This window comes from Oncorhynchus nerka, linkage group LG12, assembly GCF_034236695.1.
Source record: "Oncorhynchus nerka isolate Pitt River linkage group LG12, Oner_Uvic_2.0, whole genome shotgun sequence".
NCBI lineage: Eukaryota > Metazoa > Chordata > Actinopteri > Salmoniformes > Salmonidae > Oncorhynchus > Oncorhynchus nerka.
The window spans coordinates 77,606,893-77,632,444 of NC_088407.1; the positions used below are offsets into that span (position 1 = coordinate 77,606,893).

A 25,552-nucleotide genomic window follows, 5' to 3' on the forward strand; every position below is an offset into this window, starting at 1 on the left:
TCAAACAGAGAGAACTCGGCTTGAGCCTGGCTCTCTGACTTCATGTTTGGGAATATCCTCCGGATATGCGTGTCTGTGTCTGTGTGTCTAGGCTTGAAAATGGGGTATTAGTGTTCATTTATAACTAAAAACATTATGGCTGTAAATCATCAGAACCAGCCCAGCCCATGAATACTAAGTCAGTAAACCTTACAATAACGTGCCCATAAAATACACATTGTTATTTTTGACAGCAGATGGACTCTCAGGGCATGGACTCTACAAGGTGTTGAATGCGTTCGCCAGGGATGCCGGCCATGTTGACTCCAATGCTTCCCACAGTTGTGTCAAGTCGGCTGGGTGTCCATTGGGTGGTGGACCATTCTTGATAAAAATGGGAAATTGTTGAGCGTGAAAAACCCAGCAGCATTTCAGCCCTTGACACAAACCAGTGCACCTGGCAGCTACTACCATACCCCGTTCAAAGGCACTTAAATCTTTTGTCTTGCCCATATATCCTCTGAATGGCACACATACATAATACATGTCTCAATTGTCTCAAGGCTTAAAAATCTGTCTTTAACCTGCCTCCTCCCCTTCATCATCACTGATTGAAGTGGATTTAACAAGTGACATCAATACGGGATCATAACATTCACCTGGTCAGTTTATGTCATGGAAAGAGTTCTTAATGTTTTGTAAACTCAGTGTATCTTTCTATTGTTGACAGAAACGGATTCCTGTGGTAAAGGAGCAGTGAATCGGCTGTGTGTGTCTGTCTGTGTCTGTGTGTATTGTGACAACCACCCAACAAACAGCCCACAAGGCATTCATAATGGCGTGTATTATAAAGAGGCAGGGTTGGCCTTGTAGTGAACAGAGTTAGGATGGGTTGAGCTCAGCTCAGACAACAGGGTGGGGTCAGCCCAAGGTCATTATTATGACTGTGAGCTACAAGGTCTGTTGTATTGACTGCATGGTTTTACACCAGTCATATCTACGGCTCTGGGTTACATGATACAGGCAAGCAAACAACTATTAATAAGTTAATCATGTTAATACCGATAACCGTTTTGCATAAGTACCCATTTTGAGTGTTTACTGTATGTGTTCATGTGTGTTCTTAAGTAGTTTAAAATACATGCCATATTATGTCAACAGTAGAAGGAAAACCAATTCCATGACATGTGTTTATTATAAGAGGACTGTAGGAGAAAACCACATGGGTTTTATGAGGTCAGCCTGGGACAAACCACAGCCATGCACACATACACACACACATATGTAAATATGTGTATAGAATGGCTCACACACAGGTCAAACCAGAGGAGATCAGACCAAAAGTATAGATAGAAAGTTTAATTCATGGGTTCAAAAGACAGAAGCAACAGGACTGAAGAAGTGTAGCCATTTTCTTTTTTCTTTACAAACAGCAAGTCCTGAAGTGTTTTAAAGCCTTACTACACAAAACAGATAACTACTGATCATCATAATCATTAAAAGTCATAGTATTATATATAATAAGGCACATTCCAACAGAATGCTTTGTCTGTAGTGTCTGCCAGTTATTCTGTGTGCGTCCAAAATCAGACCCTATTCCCTGTAGTTGAATCCTTTTGACCAGGCCACTATATAGGGAACAAGGTGCTATTTCAGACACACAAAAGGTTCTATAGGCTACTTCCAACTATAATACTTCAGCTCATAGTAATGTCAGTGAGGAATACATCAGGGTTCCTCACTACACTAACATTTTGACCATATGGAAATGTACAGCTTTTGGATGGTCTATATTCTACAAGTTTATGTTTCGTCACTGAACAGATTATGTTCAGTTTCCTTCCTTCCTTCATTTGTCCCATGGGGGTAGCTGTAGTACAATGCAATTTCCTTATGCAATTTTACTGGTATATTCTTAACCAATCAATAAATACATCTTGTGTCAATCAAACCAATTTAAAAAAGGATTTCATGCCAGAACTCTATACAGAACTGTACATACACAATTGACCCTGCCAAACCAGTAACAGGACCCTCAGAATAGCCTGGGTCCAGATGTGTTTGTTCTGTATAGCAAACTCTTATGGTATCCATTGGAAAAACAGGAATCTGGAACCAGGCTACCCTCAAAAACCCACCACCCTAAAATAACACATCTTAACACCATCCAGACTCTTTCTGAAACCTAAACCCCACAGACAGAGTTTTTAATATCATCCACTTGATCAGGAATGTAGTTGGACAGCCAAAACAGTAGAAATCTGGGTCTTTGTAGTAGTGCTCCTGTCCTGATCAGCACCATCTGCACCTGTAGCCAGACTACTCCCTCTCTCCCAGGTGAGATAGATCCCTACCCCTGGCCTGTCAGCATGTTACCGTGACAACGCAGCACCTTCCTTTAAAACACCATGTATCACTACTCTGAGGAAAGCCTCAAATGTGTTATGTTTACAGAGAGGGATTATTTTTAACTTTTCACCCGGTCTCTAAACTCCCCCTCAACGGATCTATGCTGAACTGTCCTGTTAAAAAGGTACTTAAAGAGAAATAAAATGAAAATAAAATATGTTTTATGGCAGTTCTTAAAGTGACATTTTATGTGGGGTTGTAATGCGTATATATCCACACTCGTAAATATACATAAACATGACCAACTGATCATGAACTCATAAAAGTGAAGAATGGGCTTCTTGGCCCTTACGCTTTAGTGGGGAGAGAGAATGATATTCACATACACTGTGGTGCTTTTGGTTTCACTACGGACCCACTGAGGGTTAAATTGCTTTCAATAAATATATATATTGTACGTGTAAATAAAATGTCATTTAGAAGGTCGCTGTGCTAGGAGGCTGAGGTGGGCATAGCCAGGTGGTACAGGTTTCAGGGTTTGAAGGGGAGGAAATAGAGGCTAGTGGCGGGGTCTCAGGTCTCTGGGCTGCTTATAGAACGAGCTATAGAGGCGAGCCTAGTGATAATAACACTGTGTTGGATCGTGGAAGTAGTATTGGAGAAGTCAGGTTGGTCTCGGAGGCTGGGGACTGGACGGGGTAGACAGCAGCAGCTCAGGGCTGGGCCTCTGTGCAGACATCCTTCTCGTAGATGTAGCTGCCTACACCACCAGTGTTCACCCCTGGAGACAAGAGAACACATTTTACATTTGAGTCATTTAGCAGGCGATCTGATCCAGAGCGACTTACAGTAGTGAGTGCAGACATTTTCAGACGTCTAGGGAGGATCACATGCGGAAAATGTATTGCAGTATAACAAATAATTTATTTTCAGTTGGTGGTTTGAAACAGTCTGAGTAAGTTGCATCACCTTTGTGTCGGAAGAGCAATATGAGTGGGTTCTTTAAAAAGCAATTCTACACTGCATAGACTACTGTTACAGTACAGCTAATACATGTCAGACAACAGCACCACCTGGTGGTTGAATAAAGAAGACAAGCGACGCGCCTACCTTTGGGTCCGAAGAGACAAGCATAGCATGGCTTGTGGCAGTATGGTTGGCCATCATGCTGTAAAGAAATATAAAACAATGTAACCATACCACGTATTCATTGAGAATATCCATACTACAACACATTTATGGGGCGGCAGGTAGCCTAGTGGTTAGAGCATTGGACTACTAACCGAAAGGTTGCAAGACTGAATCCCCGTGCTGACAAGGTAAAAATCTGTAATTCTGCCCCTGAACAAGGCAGTTAACCCACTGTTCCTAGGCCGTCATTGAAAATAAGAATTTGTTCTTAACTGACTTGCCTATTAAAATAAAAATCATATTTAGGTGCATTCAAGAAGACCAGCCTTAACAAGGTGTTGTGTAGATTCCCTGATATTAATAATGACTAGTTATTTAGGAAGCAAGCTTATTTGTAGATCAGTGATTTTGTGCAGTCAGGGCCTTGTTCAGGCCAACTCCTTTGAACACAAGTCTTTGAATAGCTGGCCCCTTCCTGTTTAAATAGCCCTTTCACCCCATCCTCATCCCTTGTTTCTCCATCACCTCCCATCCTATACATCCCTCTCTCTCTCCTACCTCTGCATGGCTGCCGGCGGCCAGGGTCTTGCTGCATCTCTCACAGCGGAGACAGGGCCGATGCCAGTCCTTCCCCAGGGAAGTCACCTTCTCAGCTGTCACACACACACACACACACACACACTTAGAAATTAGATGCATTCATCTCAGGGTTGCTTCAGCAGGTGCCTCAGATATGTTTGAAACGTAATTCAAAGAATGACACACAGGAGCACACAATACCATGGCAACTGCACAACAGTTCATTCTCACCCTGGTAGTGTGTGATAGGTACTTAATATAATGGCTACTTACCAAAGTAGACCTTCTTGTTACACCTGGGACACAGGTTGGCCTCACCAGAGAAGGTAGTGATGCTGGAAGCTGTACACACACACACACACACACACAGTAATATGGCCTACGGCCTGCAATGGTGCAAAACCCCAGTGTGAACAGCTAAATAAACTACCCTGTGATTGTCCCTGGAGTGAGCCTGGTGTTAACCTGATGTTAGCCTTACCCCTGGAGTGAGCCTGATGTTACCCTTACCCCTGGAGTGAGCCTGGTGTTAGCCTGATGTTAACCTGATGTTAGCCTTACCCCTGGAGTGAGCCTGATGTTACCCTTACCCCTGGTGTTAGCCTGATGTTAACCTTACCCCCTGGAGTGAGCCTGGTGTTAGCCTGGAGTTAGCCTGATGTTAGCCTTACACCTAGTGTTAGCCTGATGTTAGCCTTTCCCCTGGAGTGAGCCTGATGTTAGCCTGATGTTAGCCCTTCCCCTGGAGTGAGCCTGATGTTAGCCCTTCCCCTGGAGTGAGCCTGGTCTTAGCCTGATGTTAGCCCTTCCCCTGGAGTGAGCCTGATGTTAGCCCTTCCCCTGGAGTGAGCCTGGTCTTAGCCTTTACCCCTGGAGTGAGTCTGACCTGTATAGTAGGGCTCTAATCACAGGAAGACAACAAGGGTCTGCTACTCCTTTAGGATAAAGGTGTTAGCCTGTATAGTAGGGCCTGTATAGTAGGGCCTGTATAGTAGGGCCCGTGTAGTAGGGCCCGTGTAGTAGGGCCCGTGTAGTAGGGCCCGTGTAGTAGGGCCCGTATAGTAGGGCCCGTGTAGTAGGGCCCGTGTAGTAGGGCCCGTGTAGTAGGGCCCGTGTAGTAGGGCCCGTGTAGTAGGGCCCGTATAGTAGGGCCCGTATAGTAGGGCCCGTGTAGTAGGGCCCGTGTAGTAGGGCCCGTGTAGTAGGGCCCGTGTAGTAGGGCCCGTGTAGTAGGGCCCGTGTAGTAGGGCCCGTGTAGTAGGGCCTGTATAGTAGGGCCTGTATAGTAGGGCAGGAGTCAGCAGAGTCAGCAGGAAGACAACACACAGTCTGCTAATCCTTTCTAACAAAGGCAGCTACTTCCAATATTTCACATGTCATCAGTTACACACGTGGACACATGTAAACATGCGTGACAGAACGCGCACATGTAGCATGTACCTTTGACAGGAGCTCTGGGTGCCAACGCCGCCTTCTCCTCAGGTTTGGGGGGGGCGTCCACGTCAGTAGGGGTCGGGCTATTGTTGAGGGGGGCTTCATACACATAGGACCCTGCTCCACCGATGTTTACACCTACAGAGGTCATAGGTCAGGTTCAACCTAGAGCCATATATCTATCTAAGATACATATTATTTCATAGAACATATTTCCAAACATTTAGCAATCATTACATATTGCTGTGGTTCAGCCCATCTGCTTACTACACAACAGTGTGTTTCTAAACAGTACAATCATTACATATGGCTGTGGTTCAGCCCATCTGCTTACTACACAACAGTGTGTTTCTAAACAGTACAATCATTACATATGGCTGTGGTTCAGCCCATCTGCTTACTACACAACAGTGTGTTTCTAAAACAGTACAATCATTACATATGGCTGTGGTTCAGCCCATCTGCTTACTACACAACAGTGTGTTTCAAACAGTGTGTGGTTCAGCCCAACTACACAACAGTGTGTTTCTAAACAGTACAATCATTACATATGGCTGTGGTTCAGCCCATCTGCTTACTACACAACAGTGTGTTTCTAAACAGTACAATCAAACTGGAGGTTATTAGGAAGTCAGTTTGAAGATCTTCAGATAGTTTTAACCACTGGGCTTTGGACAGACATACAAGTGTACTGCACCTTTTGGTCCAAAGAGGGCAGCATAGCAGGGTTTGTGGCAGAAGGGCTTCCCATCATGCTGTGTAAAGGGAATAAAGAAGAGGAGAATGACAGACAGGGAGTAAATAACAAGTCTAAAACACAAGACTAACAACCATATCTTGGCAATTTCCTTTTTCTAGCCAGACTCATGCATTTTTTGTGTGTGTGTGTGTGTGTGTGTGTGTGTGTGTGTGTGTGTGAGTGAGTGAGTGAGATAAAAAGCACCACAGCATCCTGAGAAAGAGTCTGATAAATCAACAGTACTGGTATCCTGGTTACAACGACAACGTTTGGACATACGGTATAGATGAAACACACAGACATGGGAGAATGGAAAGTGGGGATCAAACCAAACGCATCACATTCAGGTCCTGTTCAGGAGAATGGTTTTGGTTGGAGGATTACGGATTGGTGGTCATGTAATAGTTGTCAGTGGTCAAATCAAACAGTCATGTAACAGGCAGCAGAGGGATCAGGGCCTGGGACAGATACCAGACCATCGTCCAGAAGAGAAGAGGAGACGTGGTGATGCAACAACAGAGTGGCCTAGGTCAGCCAGTCGGGGGATCATCAGGGTCTAGACCAGAGAGCAGACATCCAGTCAGTCAGTAGGAGGATCATCAGGGTCTAGACCAGAGAGCAGACATCCAGTCAGTCAGTAGGAGGATCATCAGGGTCTAGACCAGAGAGCAGACATCCAGTCAGTCAGTAGGAGGATCATCAGGGTCTAGACCAGAGAGGAGACATCCAGTCAGCAGGAGGATCAGGGTCTAGACCAGAGAGGAAACATCCAGTCAGTCAGTAGGAGGATCATCAGGGTCTAGACCAGAGAGGAAACATCCAGTCAGTCAGTAGGAGGATCATCAGGGTCTAGACCAGAGAGCAGACATCCAGTCAGTCAGTAGGAGGATCATCAGGGTCTAGACCAGAGAGCAGACATCCAGTCAGTCAGTAGGAGGATCATCAGGGTCTAGACCAGAGAGCAGACATCCAGTCAGCAGGAGGATCATCAGGGTCTAGACCAGAGAGCAGACATCCAGTCAGCAGGAGGATCATCAGGGTCTAGACCAGAGAGCAGACATCCAGTCAGCAGGAGGATCAGGGCCTGGGACAGATACCAGACCATCGTCCAGAAGAGAAGAGGAGACGTGGTGATGCAACAACAGAGTGGCCTAGGTCAGCCAGTCGGGGGATCATCAGGGTCTAGACCAGAGAGCAGACATCCAGTCAGTCAGTAGGAGGATCAGGGCCTGGGACAGATACCAGACCATCGTCCAGAAGAGAAGAGGAGACGTGGTGATGCAACAACAGAGTGGCCTAGGTCAGCCAGTCGGGGGATCATCAGGGTCTAGACCAGAGAGCAGACATCCAGTCAACCAGTCAGTCAGTAGGAGGATCATCAGGGTCTAGACCAGAGAACAGATATCCAGTCAGCCAGTCAGTCAGTAGGAGGATCATCAGGGTCTCGACCAGAGAGGAGACATCCAGTCAGCAGGAGGATCAGGGTCTAGACCAGAGAGGAAACATCCAGTCAGCCAGTAGGAGGGTCATCAGGGTCTAGACCAGAGAACAGACATCCAGTCAGCCAGTCAGTCAGTAGGAGGATCAGGGTTTAGACCAGAGAACAGACATCCAGTCAGCCAGTACGAGGATCAGGGTCTAGACCAGAGAGCAGACATCCAGTCAACAGGAGGATCAGGGTCTAGACCAGAGAGGAGACATCCAGTCAGCCAGTCAGTCAGTAGGAGGATCATCAGGGTCTAGACCAGAGAGGAGACATCCAGTCAGCAGGAGGATCAGGGTCTAGACCAGAGAGGAAACATCCAGTCAGTCAGTAGGAGGATCATCAGGGTCTAGACCAGAGAACAGATATCCAGTCAGCCAGTCAGTCAGTAAGAGGATCAGGGTCTAGACCAGAGAACAGACATCCAGTTAGCCAGTCAGTCAGTACGAGGATCAGGGTTTAGACCAGAGAACAGACATCCAGTCAGCCAGTCAGTCAGTACGAGGATCAGGGTCTAGACCAGAGAGCAGACATCCAGTCAGCTAGTCAGTCAGTCAGTAGGAGGATCATCAGGGTCTAGACCAGAGAGCAAACATCCAGTCAGCTAGTCAGTCAATAGGAGGATCAGGGTCTAGACCAGAGAACAGACATCCAGTTAGCCAGTCAGTCAGTACGAGGATCAGGGTCTAGACCAGAGAACAGACATCCAGTCAGTCAGTCAGTGGGAGGATCAGGGTCTAGACCAGAGAACAGACATCCAGTTAGCCAGTCAGTCAGTACGAGGATCAGGGTCTAGACCAGAGAACAGACATCCAGTCAGTCAGTCAGTGGGAGGATCAGGGTCTAGACCAGAGAACAGACATCCAGTTAGCCAGTCAGTCAGTACGAGGATCAGGGTCTAGACCAGAGAACAGACATCCAGTCAGCCAGTCAGTCAGTACGAGGATCAGGGTCTAGACCAGAGAGCAGACATCCAGTCCAGTCCAAATTCATCTTTCCTCCACTCCTCCATTTCTCACCTCGCCACTTATAGTACACCAATAACCCCCATCTATGAAACCGCGCTTCTGTTTCCATGACGATAAGGTACTGCTAGGTACTGTGTGTGTGTGTGTGTGTGTGTGGAATCTGCTGTCTGTTCATGGAGAGGAGAGGACGGACTAGAAGACATGTAATATATACAGAGATTAAACAACCCTGGCCAGGTCTGGCAGCACCCACTACTAGCCTGGTCACAGGCCAGGTCAACATCCAGTATATAGTGATGACTGAGGTCTGGTCTGGGGGGAAATTGAGTTTGTGTCGTAAAAAAAGATGCAGAATTCCCATCCTTCATTTCTTCCTGTTCTGTTCTGATCCAGGGACAGTGCAGTTTCACACAGGAGGGGATGTTCACTATTCCTGTTCTGATCCAGGGACAGTGCTGTTTCACACAGGAGGAGATGTTCACTATTCCTGTTCTGATCTGTTCTGATCCAGGGACAGTGCAGTTTCACACAGGAGGGGATGTTCACTATTCCTGTTCTGATCCAGGGACAGTGCAGTTTCACAGTGACGTACAGTAACAGCATGTGTGGAGGAGATATGAGAGGACTGGAGGGGATATACAGTAGATTGACTATAACACACAGATATGGTGGAGATAGAAACTAGAATGGCTGTCTAACGGAGTAACCCTTTTACAATATGTTATACTGGTAATTCTATGGGCTGGCTGGCTTGCTAGGTCCTAAAGTGACTAGACAAACAGCTAACCTTCAGCAAGGCTAAACTGTAGGACATCGGCCGCAAATCTACAGTGTACAGCTGTAGGCTAAACTGTAGGCCTATAGTACAGTGATGGTCATGTTTCAGTGATATTCTGAGAGCTGCTGATCCATCTGGGTGTGTGTGTGTGTGTGTGTGTGTGTGTGTGTGAGTGAGTGAGAGAGTGTGTGTGTGAGAGAGTGAGCGTGAGAGAGTGAGCGTGTGTCAAATAGTCAATACAAAATTGAGGCCTGCATTGGGGGGCTCCCGAGTGGCGCAGCGGTCTAAGACACTGCATCTCAGTGCTTGAGGCGTCACTACAAACACCCTGGTTCGAATCCAGGCTGTATCACAACCGGACGTGATTGGAAGTCCCATATGGCGGCACACGATTTGCCCAGCGTCGTCCGGGTTTGGCCGGTGTAGGACGTCATTGTAAATAAGAATTGGTTCTTAACTGACTTGCCTAGTTAAATAAAACATGGGTTTTACCATAAGCTATACCAGGTGGATCTACAGATGTTGCATCTTAACTTTGTAATTTCCACTTAGAAATTGCAGGCTTGATTTTCCATTACGAAATATGTATCAACCCCTACAAAAATGTTCATGAATTATAATCCACATAATATACATTTGCTGTTGCTGCAGGATTATTTTCCTGCTGTGAGAAACGGATCAAATTAAGATCCTACATCTGTATAGAGACTGATCCTGTGTGTGTGAGCCTACAGACCCACAGAAGTTGATGTCATTGTTCATCACTCACCTCAGCATGTCCTCCTGCGTTCAGGGTTTTGCTACAGCGACCACACTTCAGACAGAACTTATGCCAGTCCTTCCCCAGTGATGACACCTTCTCAGCTAGAGAGAGAGAGAGAAAGAAAGGAGAAATAGAGAGATAGGGAAAGGGCGGGGGAAGAAGATTATTAGAGAAAACATTTGAATAAAGCAGCATTTCCTCCTTTGATTGAAATCAACAACTTCACTTCCTTTTATCGGTCTTCTTAAGGTCTTTAAAATACCTCTGTATAACCCATTATACAGTGGGGCAAAACAGTATTTAGTTAGTTCTCCCACTTAAAAAGATGAGAGGCCTGTAATTTTCATCATAGGTACACTTAAACTATGACAGACAAAATGAGAAAAAAAAATCCTGAAAAATCACATTGTAGGATTTTTAATTAATTAATTTGTATTTGGTCACCTACAAACAAGCAAGATATCATCGGTATCATCATCGGATGGGACCACAGTGTCTCCTGACCCCTCCTGTCTCAGCCTCCAGTATTTATGCTGCAGTAGTTTATGTGTCGGGGGGCTAGGGTCAGTCTGTTATGTCTGGAGTATTTCTCCTGTCCTATCCAGTGTCCTGTGTGAATTTAAGTATGCTCTCTCTAATTCTCTCTCTCCCTTTCGCTCTCTCGGAGGACCTGAGCCCTAGGACCATGCCTCAGGACTACCTGACATGATGACTCCTTGCTGTCCCCAGTCCACCTGGCTGTGCTGCTGCTCCAGTTTCAACTGTTCTGCCTGCGGCTATGGAACACTAACCTGTTCACCGGACGTGCCACCTTGTCCCAGACCTGCTGTTTTCAACTCTCTATAGAGACGGCAGGAGCCGTTGAGATACTCTTAATGATCGGCTATGAAAAGCCAACTGACATTTACTCCTGAGGTGCTGACTTGCTGCACCCTCGACAACTACTGTGATTATTATTATTTGACCATGCTGGTCATTTATGAACATTTGAACATCTTGGCCATGTTCTGTTATAATCTCCACCCGGCACAGCCAGAAGAGGACTGGCCACCCCTCATAGCCTGGTTTCTCTCTAGGTTTCTTCCTAGGTTTTGGTCTTTCTAGGGAGTTTTTCCTAGCCACCGTGCTTCTACACCTGCATTGCTTGCTGTTTGTAGTTTTAGGCTGGGTTTCTGTACAGCACTTTGAGATATCAGCTGATGTAAGAAGGGCTATATAAATACATTTGATTTGATCTGTGGTCTTCTTAAGGTCTTTATACACCTCTGTATAACCCATTGTAATTATTCAACCATGCTGGTCATTTATGAACATTTGAACATCTTGGCCACGTTCTGTTATAATCTCCACCCGGCACAGCCAGAAGAGGACTGGCCACCCCACATATGCTCTCTCTAATTCTCTCTTTCTTTCTCTCTCTCGGAGGACCTGAGCCCTAGGACCGTGCCCCAGGACTACCTGACATGATGACTCCTTGCTGTCCCCAGTCCACCTGACTGTGCTGCTGCTCCAGTTTCAACTGTTCTGCCCTACTATTATTCGACCATGCTGGTCATTTATGAACATTTGAACATCTTGGTCATGTTCTGTTATAATCTCTACCCGGCACAGCCAGAAGAGGACTGGCCACCCCACATAGCCTGGTTCCTCTCTAGGTTTCTTCCTAGGTTTTGGCCTTTCTAGGGAGTTTTTCCTAGCCACTGTGCTTTTACACCTGCATTGTTTGCTGTTTGGATTTTAGGCTGGGTTTCTGTACAGCACTTTGAGATATCAGCTGATGTACAAAGGGCTATATAAATACATTTGATTTGATTTGTAACGGTCACTCCTCTACAGTAGATGACACTAGAGGGAGAATGGAGCTCCTCAGTGCTTTACACTGTGGTTAGTATAATGATTTTCTGTGTTCCAGTGATTCCTATTTGGTAGTCTATTAGGCAAATAGAGAAGTGGGTATTATGATCCTGAGCGCGCTTGAAGTGAACCAAATGCGAAGCTGCTGTGAGGTCATCAGGAAGGGTATGGCTGGACAGCAGGGTCTCAACAGCAGCTAACCCAAATCCCTTTATATCCCTGTCCCCACATCCCCCTTCTCCTCCCTCTCCCTACACCCTTTCCAATTTTACAACCCTCCCTCTCTCTCCCTCCCACCTGCCCTCTCTCCCTCCTCCTCCTCGCTCTCCCCCCCTCCCCTCCAGACAATGGTCCAGAGGTCTGCATGACCAGCTAAGCTCCCTACAGGAAACACCTTCTCTTACAATGGCAGGGCACGATCAGTCGGAAGTTAGGCCAGACCCCACTTCCTACACCTCCCTCCTCCCCTTTCTCTCTCCACCTCTCTTCCCACATGGAGACAGAGGATTATTTTAGAAGGATTGTAAGCAACTCCCCATTGGGCAGTTTATGTTCTCTTTCCAATCAGTGTCATTGTCATCACTTCTCACTGTTAACTGCACAAAAGAATAACCTAAGAGTGGTGGAGGATAACGGCTAGAGTTGTTGAACCTCCCACAAACAGAACAGCACAGTAGAACACAGCTCCAGTGTAATCTAACCAAATCACAGATTAGCCTAAATCAATGATTTCTTATCAAATGGGAGCGATTACAGACAATGTAGGCCTATGAGTAGGATGGGACACACGGCTATGTCAGCCAACACTCTGTCATTGTGTGAGGGACAGGTTAGCTAGATGATAAACAGGCCAGCTAACAGATGTATGAGTGAGACGGGATGGAAGCCTATACCAGTCAGCCAGCCAGTCCCCTGTCATTGTGTGAGGGACAGGTTAGCTAGATGATAAACAGGCCAGCTAACAGATGTATGAGTGAGACGGGATGGAAGCCTATACCAGTCAGCCAGCCAGTCCCCTGTCATTGTGTGAGGGACAGGTTAGCTAGATGATAAACAGGCCAGCTAACAGATGTATGAGTGAGACGGGATGGAAGCCTATACCAGTCAGCCAGCCAGTCCCCTGTCATTGTGTGAGGGACAGGTTAGCTAGATGATAAACAGGCCAGCTAACAGATGTATGAGTGAGACGGGATGGAAGCCTATACCAGTCAGCCAGCCAGTCCCCTGTCATTGTGTGAGGGACAGGTTAGCTAGATGATAAACAGGCCAGCTAACAGATGTATGAGTGAGACGGGATGGAAGCCTATACCAGTCAGCCAGCCAGTCCTCTGTCATTGTGTGAGGGACAGGTTAGCTAGATGATAAACAGGCCAGCTAACAGATGTATGAGTGAGACGGGATGGAAGCCTATACCAGTCAGCCAGCCAGTCCCCTGTCATTGTGTGAGGGACAGGTGATCAAGAGACCAGTTAAAACAGCTCTTCAGTTTAAAGGGTTGCTGTTATTGTTAGAGGAGAGAGGTTGTGAAAGGGCTGTCTGGGATAGGAGTGTGTTTGTGTTAGTAGAAGAGAAGGATACCCAGCTGTCTATTCCCTGGCTATCCCCTGGCTGTCCTCCAAACAACCATTTCTCCTATACGATGCTGCGTGCACACACACACACACACACACACACACACACACACACACACACACACCACACTAGGAATGGGCATTTGGACATTTCACTATAATAATATCATACAATTTTTTCAGATATCCGGATAATATAAAATTTAAATAAACATCTCTTCAATCTCTTGACCAATCAGAATGATGCAAATGCACATGGCAGCGGACAGGCTGCTTTTCTCTGTAGTCTTTCTCTAAAAGCAACAGGCTGCTTTTTTCTCTGTAGTCTTTCTCTAAAACTAACAGGCTGCTTTTCTGTCTCTCTCTAAAACAAGCCGCTTTTCTGTCTTTCTCTAGAACTAACAGGCTTCTTTTCTCTGTAGTCTTTCTCTAAAAGCAACAGGCTGCTTTTCTCTGTAGTCTTTCTCTAAAAGCAACAGGCTGCTTTTCTCTGTAGTCTTTCTCTAAAAGCAACAGGCTGCTTTTCTCTGTAGTCTTTCTCTAAAAGCAACAGGCTGCTTTTCTCTGTAGTCTTTCTCTAAAACTAACAGGCTGCTTTTCTGTCTCTCTCTAAAACAAGCCGCTTTTCTGTCTTTCTCTAGAACTAACAGGCTTCTTTTCTCTGTAGTCTTTCTCTAAAAGCAACAGGCTGCTTTTCTGTCTTTCTCTAAAAGCAACAGGCTGCTTTTCTCTGTAGTCTTTCTCTAAAAGCAACAGGCTGCTTTTCTCTGTAGTCTTTCTCTAAAAGCAACAGGCTGCTTTTCTCTGTAGTCTTTCTCTAAAAGCAACAGGCTGCTTTTCTCTGTAGTCTTTCTCTAAAAGCAACAGGCTGCTTTTCTCTGTAGTCTTTCTCTAAAAGCAACAGTGATTTTTGCCATGATAGAACTGATGTTACAAAAAGTTGATCTGTGTCAAGTCTTGTGGAAACTCTGTTAGGTGTCCCCCAGTCATTGCTAGTTAAAGTAGGGCAAATAGCATACCGATGTCAGGGCAGCCTGGATGGATAAATGTGCTGCAAGAGCTCAACGCATGGTTCTGAAAACTTTTATTAAATTAAGTATTTCAAATGCATCATAGTATATCCTTGAAGCGAACAATGTCACAAGGATATTCTCGTTTAATTTATAACAAAGCTTTTTCATTGTCAAAATAGGACGATTTATATATATTTTTTTAAATATGAACACACTCAAGAAACCGAATACTAACGTCCGTTAGGATACCCGGATAACCGTGTCCCTAACACACACACACACACACACACACACACACACACCGAGTAAAAGTTCTACATTTTTACAAGGCTCCATGTTGACCCGCTAATGAAAGGTCACCACCATCACCCCTCCCTCGTTATGGTAATGAGTGAACACTAGTGTAAACAAACACACCGGAGCTCAGAGGGAAATCCTCAGGATATGCTGGTTAACATGGTAAACACTGCTGAGGATGTGGAAAGTCCTACAGGACAGCTGTGAGTTTGATGACAGCAGAACTGAAAATATTGTGCTTATCTCTAACGGGATAGTGTTCCAAACAACTTGATTACAACTGCTTAATTATCAACACTAACGAGCCAGAAGCAAATTCACACACACATCACACAGTCACGCAAACACACAGTCTCACACACGCACATGCAAACGCACAGACACACAACCCAGGCCAAGTGGATGAGCTGAGCTGAGCTTACCTTGGATCTCTGCGTCTGTTAAACAAGGTTTAACAAGTCATCACAGGCAAATAATGACTAGACTACTCTGCCTTGAACAACAATGACACAGCTGAACTACATGCAGCAGCAGGAACAGGGAGGAATGTCAATGGGATAGTGATACCTTCTTATCAAATGACTTGAAAACTGGATTACAATTTAACTCAAATCCAAATCAGCAGGATGACACCGTATGACCTCCGCCCACTCATATCTGATACGTGTGTGTGTGTTTCATTCTAGGTGTCATGCATGTAGTTCTACAATAGCCACAAAGATCGTTAACAGCTCCAGCATTTCCACAGTTGGCTAGATGTGAGAACAGTATTCTACTAACTATAGCCCTCCATCACATGAAGTGATCAAGGCGGTTAAACACCAACGCCTGCTCCCCGGGCGCCGATGACGTGGATGTCCATTAAGGCAGCCTCCCACACCGCTCTGATTTAGAGGGGTTGTTGGGGTCGTGCAACTGACCAGGGATCCGTTTCCACTTCCTCCTTTCATTAGAGTTCACCCATCACTCCATCTCTCAGGCTACATTCTTTCCCACCAGCTTCTGGAGAAGGTCTATTTTAAAACACTACAAGCCCTGGATGAAGAACATTCCTCTTGTGACAAATATTGAATTAATAGCTTACAACAAGGGACTATATCCATTTAAATTAAGTCTATTTTATTTATTTGGCAACAAAACACCAGTCTCAGAGTATGAGAAGTGGGGCACTGCACCAGATCTAGCTGGTAGCTAACACCAGTCTCCGAGTATGAGAAGTGTTGAACAGAACAAATGAGATGGAATTGACCCCAATGCTGAATACAGGGATCCGTTTCCACTTCCTTGACGAATACGCTGATTCGGTGTGCGAGTTCATTAGAACGTGCGTCGAAGATGTCGTTCCCATAGCAACGATAAAAACATTCCCAAACCAGAAACCGTGGATTGATGGCAGCATTCGCGTGAAACTGAAAGCGCGAACCACTGCTTTTAATCAGGGCAAGGTGTCTGGTAATATGTCCGAATATAAACAATGCAGCTATTCCCTCCGCAAGGCTATTAAACAAGCTAAGCATCAGTACAGAGACAAAGTGGAATCTCAATTCAATGGCTCAGACACAAGAGGCATGTGGCAGGGTCTACAGTCAATCACGGACTACAAGAAGAAACCCAGCCCAGTCACGGACCAGGATGTCTTGCTCCCAGGCAGACTAAATAACTTTTTTGCCCGCTTTGAGGACAATACATTGCCACTGACACGGCCTGCAACGAAAACATGCGGTCTCTCCTTCACTGCAGCCGAGGTGAGTAAGACATTTAAACGTGTTAACCCTCGCAAGGCTGCAGGCCCAGACGGCATCCCCAGCCGCGCCCTCAGAGCATGCGCAGACCAGCTGGCCGGTGTGTTTACGGACATATTCAATCAATCCCTATACCAGTCTGCTGTTCCCACATGCTTCAAGAGGGCCACCATTGTTCCTGTTCCCAAGAAAGCTAAGGTAACTGAGCTAAACGACTACCGCCCGTAGCACTCACTTCCGTCATCATGAAGTGCTTTGAGAGACTAGTCAAGGACCATATCACCTCCACCCTACCTGACACCCTAGACCCACTCCAATTTGCTTACCGCCCAAATAGGTCCACAGACGATGCAATCTCAACCACACTGCACACTGCCCTAACCCACCTGGACAAGAGGAATACCTATGTGAGAATGCTGTTCATCGACTACAGCTCGGCATTCAATACCATAGTACCCTCCAAGCTCGTCATCAAGCTCGAGACCCTGGGTCTCGACCCCGCCCTGTGCAACTGGGTACTGGACTTCCTGACGGGCCGCCCACAGGTGGTGAGGGTAGGCAACAACATCTCCTCCCGCTGATCCTCAACACGGGGCCCCACAAGGGTGCGTTCTGAGCCCTCTCCTGTACTCCCTGTTCACCCACGACTGCGTGGCCATGCACGCCTCCAACTCAATCATCAAGTTTGCGGACGACACAACAGTGGTAGGCTTGATTACCAACAACGACGAGACGGCCTACAGGGAGGAGGTGAGGGCCCTCGAGTGTGGTGTCAGGAAAATAACCTCACACTCAACGTCAACAAAACTAAGGAGATGATTGTGGACTTCAGGAAACAGCAGAGGGAACACCCCCTATCCACATCGATGGATCAGTAGTGGAGAGGGTAGCAAGTTTTAAGTTCCTCGGCATACACATCACAGACAAACTGAATTGGTCCACTCACACTGACAGCGTCGTGAAGAAGGCGCAGCAGCGCCTCTTCAACCTCAGGAGGCTGAAGAAATTCGGCTTGTCACCAAAAGCACTCACAAACTTCTACAGATGCACAATCGAGAGCATCCTGGCGGGCTGTATCACCGCCTGGTACGGCAACTGCTCCGCCCTCAACCGTAAGGCTCTCCAGAGGGTAGTGAGGTCTGCACAACGCATCACCGGGGCAAACTACCTGCCCTCCAGGACACCTACACCACCCGATGTTACAGGAAGGCCATAAAGATCATCAAGGACATCAACCACCCAAACCACTGCCTGTTCACCCCGCTATCATCCAGAAGGCGAGGTCAGTACAGGTGCATCAAAGCTGGGACCGAGAGACTGAAAAACAGCTTCTATCTCAAGGCCATCAGACTGTTAAACAGCAATCACTAACATTGAGTGGCTGCTGCCAACACACTGTCATTGACACTGACCCAACTCCAGCCACTTTAATAATGGGAATTGATGGGAAATGATGTAAATATATCACTAGCCACTTTAAACAATGCTACCTTATATAATGTTACTTACCCTACATTATTCATCTCATATGCATACGTATATACTGTACTCTACATCATCGACTGCATCCTTATGTAATACATGTATCACTAGCCACTTTAACTATGCCACTTTGTTTACTTTGTCATCTCATATGTATATACTGTACTCGATACCATCTACTGTATGCTGCTCTGTACCATCACTCATTCATATATCCTTATGTACATATTCCTTATCCCCTTACACTGTGTATAAGACAGTAGTTTTGGAATTGTTAGTTAGATTACTTGTTGGTTATCACTGCATTGTCGGAACTAGAAGCACAAGCATTTCGCTACACTCGCATTAACATCTGCTAACCATGTGTATGTGACAAATAAAATTTGAATTGATTTGAGAATATAAGTGGTATGTTTTTCGTTGAATGAACAGTATGATGCTATTTACATGTGTACAAGTGTACTATAGGCTAAATATTTCCAAAGTACAGTTGGTTGGACTCCTACATCAGCCATCATTAATGTGGACCTGTCTGTTCTTCAGCCCCCCTCTCCCTTTATGTCCCAACCCCCCCCCTTCCCTCTTTCCCTACTTCTGTCCTCAATCCTCTCCAGCTGAGTCCAAGCAGGCATTTGTACTAGTCCAGCCCTCCTCTGACGACTGCACTGGTCCAGCCCTCCTCTGACGACTGCACTGGTCCAGCCCTCCTCTGACGACTGCACTGGTCCAGCCCTCCTCTGACGACTGCACTGGTCCAGCCCTCCTCTGACGACTGCACTGGTCCAGCCCTCCTCTGACGACTGCACTGGTCCAGCCCTCCTCTGACGACTGCACTGGTCCAGCCCTCCTCTGACGACTGCACTGGTCCAGCCCTCCTCTGACGACTGCACTGGTCCAGCCCTCCTCTGATAACGGAACTAGTCCAGCCCTCTGATAACGGAATGTCCCATTACCCACCATGCACCTGACTCCTGAGGACTGGGAGGCCTATAGGGTTGGTGACCAGGTGCAGGGGGCGAAAAGAGTATCCTCTCCAGCAGCAGACAGGAAGGAACAACATTCAGCACGTGTTCCCCTCTGCATCCTCTCCCCAATCTGCCCATTTAAATACAATGGTGGTAAAAATACACACACACCTTCGAGGCCAAATGACCTTTGCTGTGTTTAAGACAATGGCTATTCAACATTTACACAGTCCCATGGCAAAGGTTGGCATTGTAGCCTAAATCTGACATTCTTTACCTGACCCTGGCTTTGAATGTAGTTTGATTTAATGAGGTACCAGTTACATCCAATTGAACACTAGGATCAAACTCGCTCTCAAACTATGAAGGCTACATACATTACATTTCAACTGATTTCCAGCATCCAGCTCACTACAATCTGATTTTTATTTATTTTCTAATATCCAATTTGTACCTGCAGCGATGGGACAAGACTGCAACTCCCGTACGGACTCGGGAGAGGCGAAGGTCGAGAACCGTGCGTCCTTCAAAACACGACCCCGCCAAGCTGCACTGCTTCTTGACACACTGCTCACTTAACCTGGAAGCCAGCAGCATCAATGTGTCGGAGGAAACACAGTACAACTGGCCTTGCTACAGCGTGATGGGTCAAGGACAACCCGGCCTGACAAACCCTCCCCTAACCTGGACGATGCTGGGCCAATTATACGTGGCTTCATCGGTCTCCCGGTCGCGGCCGGCTGCGACACAGCTTGTGATCGAACCAAGATCTGTAGTGATGCAGTGCCTTAGACCACTGCGTCACTCGGGAGGCCCTCTAAAATCTGAACTTCTAATTAGCCCCAAGACCATAGGCATTATGGTAATACTGTAGCTTAAAGCTTTATCTTTATACCTTCTGATGGGCTGGGTGGACAGGTCGTATATACACCCATCTAATCCTCTCAGATCTACAGAAGTGGCTCAAGAATAAGGGGTTGGTTTGTGATTCAGCATTAGACGTTTCCCTCTGTAGGATGTGTGTTCAGATCAGGACAAGCACCTCTTCCCTCCGGCTGGCTGATGCAACACAAGTGCAAAATAAACTAGTCCATGTTCCAAATGGCAACCTATATTCCCTATGTAGTGCACTACTTTTGACCAGGGTCCATAGGGACACAGCCTAGCTTTGGAGGTCGCCTGTCGCCTCAATCAAGGCCAGGTTCTCGTTCTCTTTCCCTCTCTCCCCCCTTCCTTCCCCCTCTCTCTCTCTACCGCTCTCATTCAGTCCCAGCGTCCCTCCATGAAATTTGTGACCTTGTGACTTGGGCTTGCTGATGTAAAAGTTCACTCCAGGCTGCATCCTGGAGCGCATTGAAGCAGTGAAATAACTGTCTTCCTGTCTGTTTGTCTGTACTGGTCAAAAACAGAGGAGAGAGGAGCCTCAAGCAAAGCACACATTTTTTTATAGACACTCTGCCTTGCTTAGTTCACCTTTGCGCTTTCTCCCCCCCTCTCTCACCCCAGCATCTCACCCTCAATCCTAACTCATGTGCACTAAACACTAACCAGTCAGGACTTTGTGTTCTGAACTGGAGAGTCTACATATGGGCCAACATGGCTCTATTCCAGACAACTACTGTGCTGGCATGTTACAATGGAATCAGGACTGTGTGACTGCTAATGGCACCCTATTCTTAAAGTGCACTACCTGTGACCAGGGATCTGGTGAAAAGTAGTGCACTATTTAGGGAACAAAGGGTGCTATTTGGGACACATCCATTGACCACGTGGCAGATGAAACTTTGTAGACAAAACCTATAATACTCTATGTGGGATTACTTTACACATGTGGTCTGGTTGTCGTTTAGTGGTGAAACCAAATGCTATTTGAAATTCACATAATCTTTAGAGTCACAGAGAGAGCAGTCAGTGCATTAAATAAAGGGGCTTTAGTTCACCCTGTTCAGCTGAATATTGAAGGCTCAGGAAGACATCCTTTACAAAATGTCTACTAAAAAAAGGCCATTTCCCAGTAACCATTTGGGTGGAGTAAATTATTAATGATTTTCTGCAGCTAGATGAAAACCAAATTCCACCTTAATGTCAAATCTATTTAAAGATCATATCTCTTATGTAAGAAACCATTTGGAGTCAACCACCTGCAGGTCAGAACGATGAGGGCAGTTCATCTCTCAGAGCAGAGTTTACACAGGATCAGTGTTCAGGCTTCTATTCCATGTGTTTTCTGCTATGCGGGTATGTTCATTCCATAATGAAATTAGCTGGAAAAGACTTGTCAAAAGCGCACCGCACATGCAAACGGTTTAACATGACAGCAACAAATATCCATCAGAGATTTAGAAAGAGGGTAGATCTAAAGATGCAACAACTAGCATGGGTTACTAATAGGACTATGACTGTGCCTTTGGCTACTGGACAATGAAAGAAAGTTGATTTGAAAACCAATAGAACATGAGAGAAATAGGCTACATGGTTTCAATAGTATATGGAAGTCTTTAGAAAATAATTGCCTCTACAGTTCTATGGTCACATCTTACTTTGAATGAAGGTAAGTCGTGTCTCATAATATGAAGTAAAACCTTCAGTATCAAGTAGGTATTCAAAATGCATACTGCCTCCAGCTCATTGCAAAGTGGTGTGTGATGCGCTGAAGCCTACTGTTGCCTATAGGCACTTGGCGAATGGGAAGCGTGCTTATTATGCAATTTACCATTTGAGGAATAAGATTTGTAGCTCTTTTTTAATCCTGACCATGAACTTTTTTACATTTTAATTTAAAACATTTAACACGTGATTGCATTTAGATTTGTTGTGCAATGATTGGTCTTAAAAAGCATGTTTCACTCCAGCAGCAACGAATGAGCAGTTTAAGAAGCTCATAAGCTCTGTATCATGCTGTGCAGGTGTGATAATCATAAAGACTAATGAAAATACACACGAGCCAATTTAATTCCACTAAATTATGCAAATTAACCTATAGAACTATAAGCATGACCGGTCAAATGCATTTACATCGACTGGTGTTTCAATCAATCAATAGGAAATGCCTGGTCCCGCTCCTTCTCTCTGGCGCTCCAAGGGCGCCAGGCGGCCCTTCATTACATACACCTGTCACCATCATTACGCGCATATGCACTCATTGGACTCACCTGGACTCCTTCACGTTTGTTGATTGCCCCTCTATATCTGTCTGTTCCTCGGTTAGATCCCTGTGTCAGCATTATTGTTGTTTTGTTTTCCCCTGTCCAGACGCTGTTCGTATTCTGTTCCAGTACGTGTTTCATTAAAATGGTCACTCTCTGTACTTGCTTCACGTCTCCAGCGTCTGTCCTTACAACTATAACGCACTGTCAGTTTTTAATAGTTTATATAATTACACTTTTAGTTTGTGTAGCTTACGGTCTGCAAACTACTGTCTGCTAGTTTGTCTTTTCTTAGCAAGTTGTTGCTAAAATAAATTCTGTTAGCCGCTAATGCTAATCACTAGTTAGTTGGCTAGCTTGCTTGCTAAATGTACAAGAATCAGAGAGCAAACGTAGCTAGCTAAAACAGTTCACCAATTAACTAGGCCTAGATTTTTTTGCCCATATCATGCAGACCTGTGTGGCAGTGTGGAAATGATAATACAAGTGCAAAAAAAAGCGTATTACCAGCTAGCTTCAATGCCAAACAACTCTCCTTCCGTGGCCTCCAATTGCTCTTAAATACAAGTAAAACTAAATGCATGCTCTTCAATCGATCGCTACCTGCACCTACCCGCCTGTCCAACATCACTACTCTGGACGGCTCTGACTTAGAATATGTGGACAACTACAAATACCTAGGTGTCTGGTTAGACTGTAAACTCTCCTTCCAGACTCACATCAAACATCTCCAATCCAAAGTTAAATCTAGAATTGGCTTCCTATTTCGCAACAAAGCATCCTTCGCTCATGCTGCCAAACATACCCTTGTAAAACTGATCATCCTACCAATCCCCAACTTCGATGTCATTTCTAAAATAGCCTCCAATACCCTACTCAATCAATTGGATGCAGTCTATCACAGTGCCATCCGTTTTGTCACCAAAGCCCCATATACTACCCACCACTGCAACCTGTACGCTCTCGTTGGCTGGCCCTCGCTTCAGACTCATCGTCAAACCCACTGGCTCCAGGTCATCTAAAAGACCCTGCTAGGTAAAGTCCCCCCTTATCTCAGCTCGCTGGTCACCATAGCAGCACCCACCTGTAGCACACGCTCCAGCAGGTATATCTCTCTGGTCACCCCAAAACCAATTCTTCCTTTGGCCGCCTCTCCTTCCAGTTCTCTGCTGCCAATGACTGGAACGAACTACAAAAATCTCTGAAACTGGAAACACTTATCTCCCTCACTAGCTTTAAGCACCAACTGTCAGAGCAGCTCACAGATTACTGCACCTGTACATAGCCCATCTATAATTTAGCCCAAACAACTACCTCTTTCCCTACTTTATTATTTATTTATTTTGCTCCTTTGCACCCCATTATTTCTCTCTACTTTGCACATTCTTCCACTGCAAATCTACCATTCCAGTGTTTTACTTGCTATATTGTATTTACTTTGCCACCATGGCCTTTTTTTTGCCTTTACCTCCCTTATCTCACCTCACATTGTATATAGACTTATTTTTCTACTGTATTATTGACTGTATGTTTGTTTTACTCCATGTGTAACTCTGTGTGTCGAACTGCTTTGCTTTATCTTGGCCAGGTCACAATTGTAAATGAGAACTTGTTCTCAACTTGCCTACCTGGTGAAATAAAGGTGAAATAAAATACATTAAAATAAATGAAAACCCTGCTGTGTGTGTGTGTGTGTACACACGTGGGATAAAGGAGTGTTTAGTGTACTGAGTGGAAAATAGGGTGTTCTTCTCTTCAGCCCTGACACAGCCTGTCTAAGAGGAGGACTAAAGTATTCTCGAACCCAGAAAGAACACAAGTATAGCTACTATACAGACAAAGACAGACAGAAAGAGCCTTGTGTGTCTCGCTTTAAATAAAGACAAAGACAAAGCCATGCCTCCCCCGCACCCCCACTTAAAATCAGGAGAGGAATTCAAGGCCTGGGGCTAGAAAGACAAAGTAGGATAAAAAGAGAGAGAGAGAGAGAAGATTCAACATAGAAGAGTATCATAGCAGCACATCATCATCATTCTCTTCCTAGTTACCATGTTGTGCACAGGAGATGCTGCCTCCCATTATATTGGTCCCCTTAGGCCTTTTAGGGTTCAACTTTGGTTTACTGAGCCATGCCACCACACACACCCCTCTGGGTATCTGTCCTGGTCATATGTCAATCAATAGTCCATGTGCATTTCATTTCCAATACAGTTTCACATCTGTGAAGCTGCAGCAGTTGAAACTTGGAACACTAGAACTTTCATCTAACAAATGTGCAGCCATGCACTCTGGGAGTTAAGAGTTCATGTCAACAACCGAAGGGGACATTGTGCATTCTTTCTCTGCCAACACTTAATTAAGCTAAGGTTTTATTTTGGGATTTCATGAAATTTGCCTAAATCCATGATAATCTTGAATATAGGTTACACATCCCACCTACTTGATATTATTGATGATTTAATCTGGTCCAGATTCTCTACATGGAATAGAAAACTATGAATAAGTAAAGACAGGCTAAATAGAGATTTAACACAGAAAATAAAACAAATAAGATGATTGCAATGGCTTGAAACGCCTCTAATACAGTCAACATTTGCCTTAAATTAGAGGAGACTAAATATCACCATCTGCTAAAAGCAGCCCAATAACGAAGAAATGGAAAATAATAAAACATTACCTTTAAAAGACAAAGTTTCCATTCCAGACAGTGGCACCATAAAGGGTTTCAAATGACAGACTCCATAAAGAGAGGTAGGGATAAAACACCCACTGTTCCAATATTGGGCATTGCCAGCTGCTGGAGGACTAGGTTGGGTGCAGACAGGGAGGTTCCTTCTCTACAGATGGCAAAGGCAAACCATACTGGCAAACATAGCTCAAGTCATTTCTACATCAAATTCTAAAATTATTTTAAGATGCATTATCTTTTGCTTTGGCATAGCCATTCTCCACAGTAGGGGGCACGGTGCATAGCGGGCTTGAGCTATAAGGCACATGTCAACCACCATGCTGCTTGAATCCATGTAGCACATCCAGTAGCAACACTTTCTCCCAGCTGAAGGGAGTTAGGTCAGGGGGTTAAAGAGAGTTGTGTAGGTGATATTGTAGTAAGGCAGCAAGCCCAGCTCCTTCATTTGAGTAGCATTCTAGAACTCCTGAGTGACATCACCCTGATGTTCCAAGTTCCAACTAAACAGAGGGCAGCATAGCCAAGAACAGTACCAGACCTCACCCAGACCAGACCTCATCACTTCCTGCACTAAAACTGTTATTATACTT

At 45.4% G+C, this 25,552-nt stretch overlaps 1 protein-coding gene across 1 annotated transcript in view; it reads right to left on the reverse strand.

Moving 5' to 3' along the window:
• Nucleotides 1-1,323: 1,323 nt before the first annotated feature.
• The window catches only part of LOC115138736 (cysteine-rich protein 2-like), a 29,683-nt gene continuing 5,454 nt past the window's right edge, over nucleotides 1,324-25,552 (reverse strand). Inside the window, exons 2-8 of the mRNA XM_029675889.2 lie at nucleotides 10,210-10,304; nucleotides 6,170-6,227; nucleotides 5,479-5,610; nucleotides 4,312-4,380; nucleotides 4,018-4,112; nucleotides 3,439-3,496; nucleotides 1,324-3,109 (exon numbers count right to left, since the gene is read on the reverse strand). Coding sequence (XP_029531749.1) covers nucleotides 3,042-3,109; nucleotides 3,439-3,496; nucleotides 4,018-4,112; nucleotides 4,312-4,380; nucleotides 5,479-5,610; nucleotides 6,170-6,227; nucleotides 10,210-10,304 — 575 coding nt within the window. The 3' untranslated portion in view covers nucleotides 1,324-3,041. The remainder of the gene's footprint in view (nucleotides 3,110-3,438; nucleotides 3,497-4,017; nucleotides 4,113-4,311; nucleotides 4,381-5,478; nucleotides 5,611-6,169; nucleotides 6,228-10,209; nucleotides 10,305-25,552) is intronic.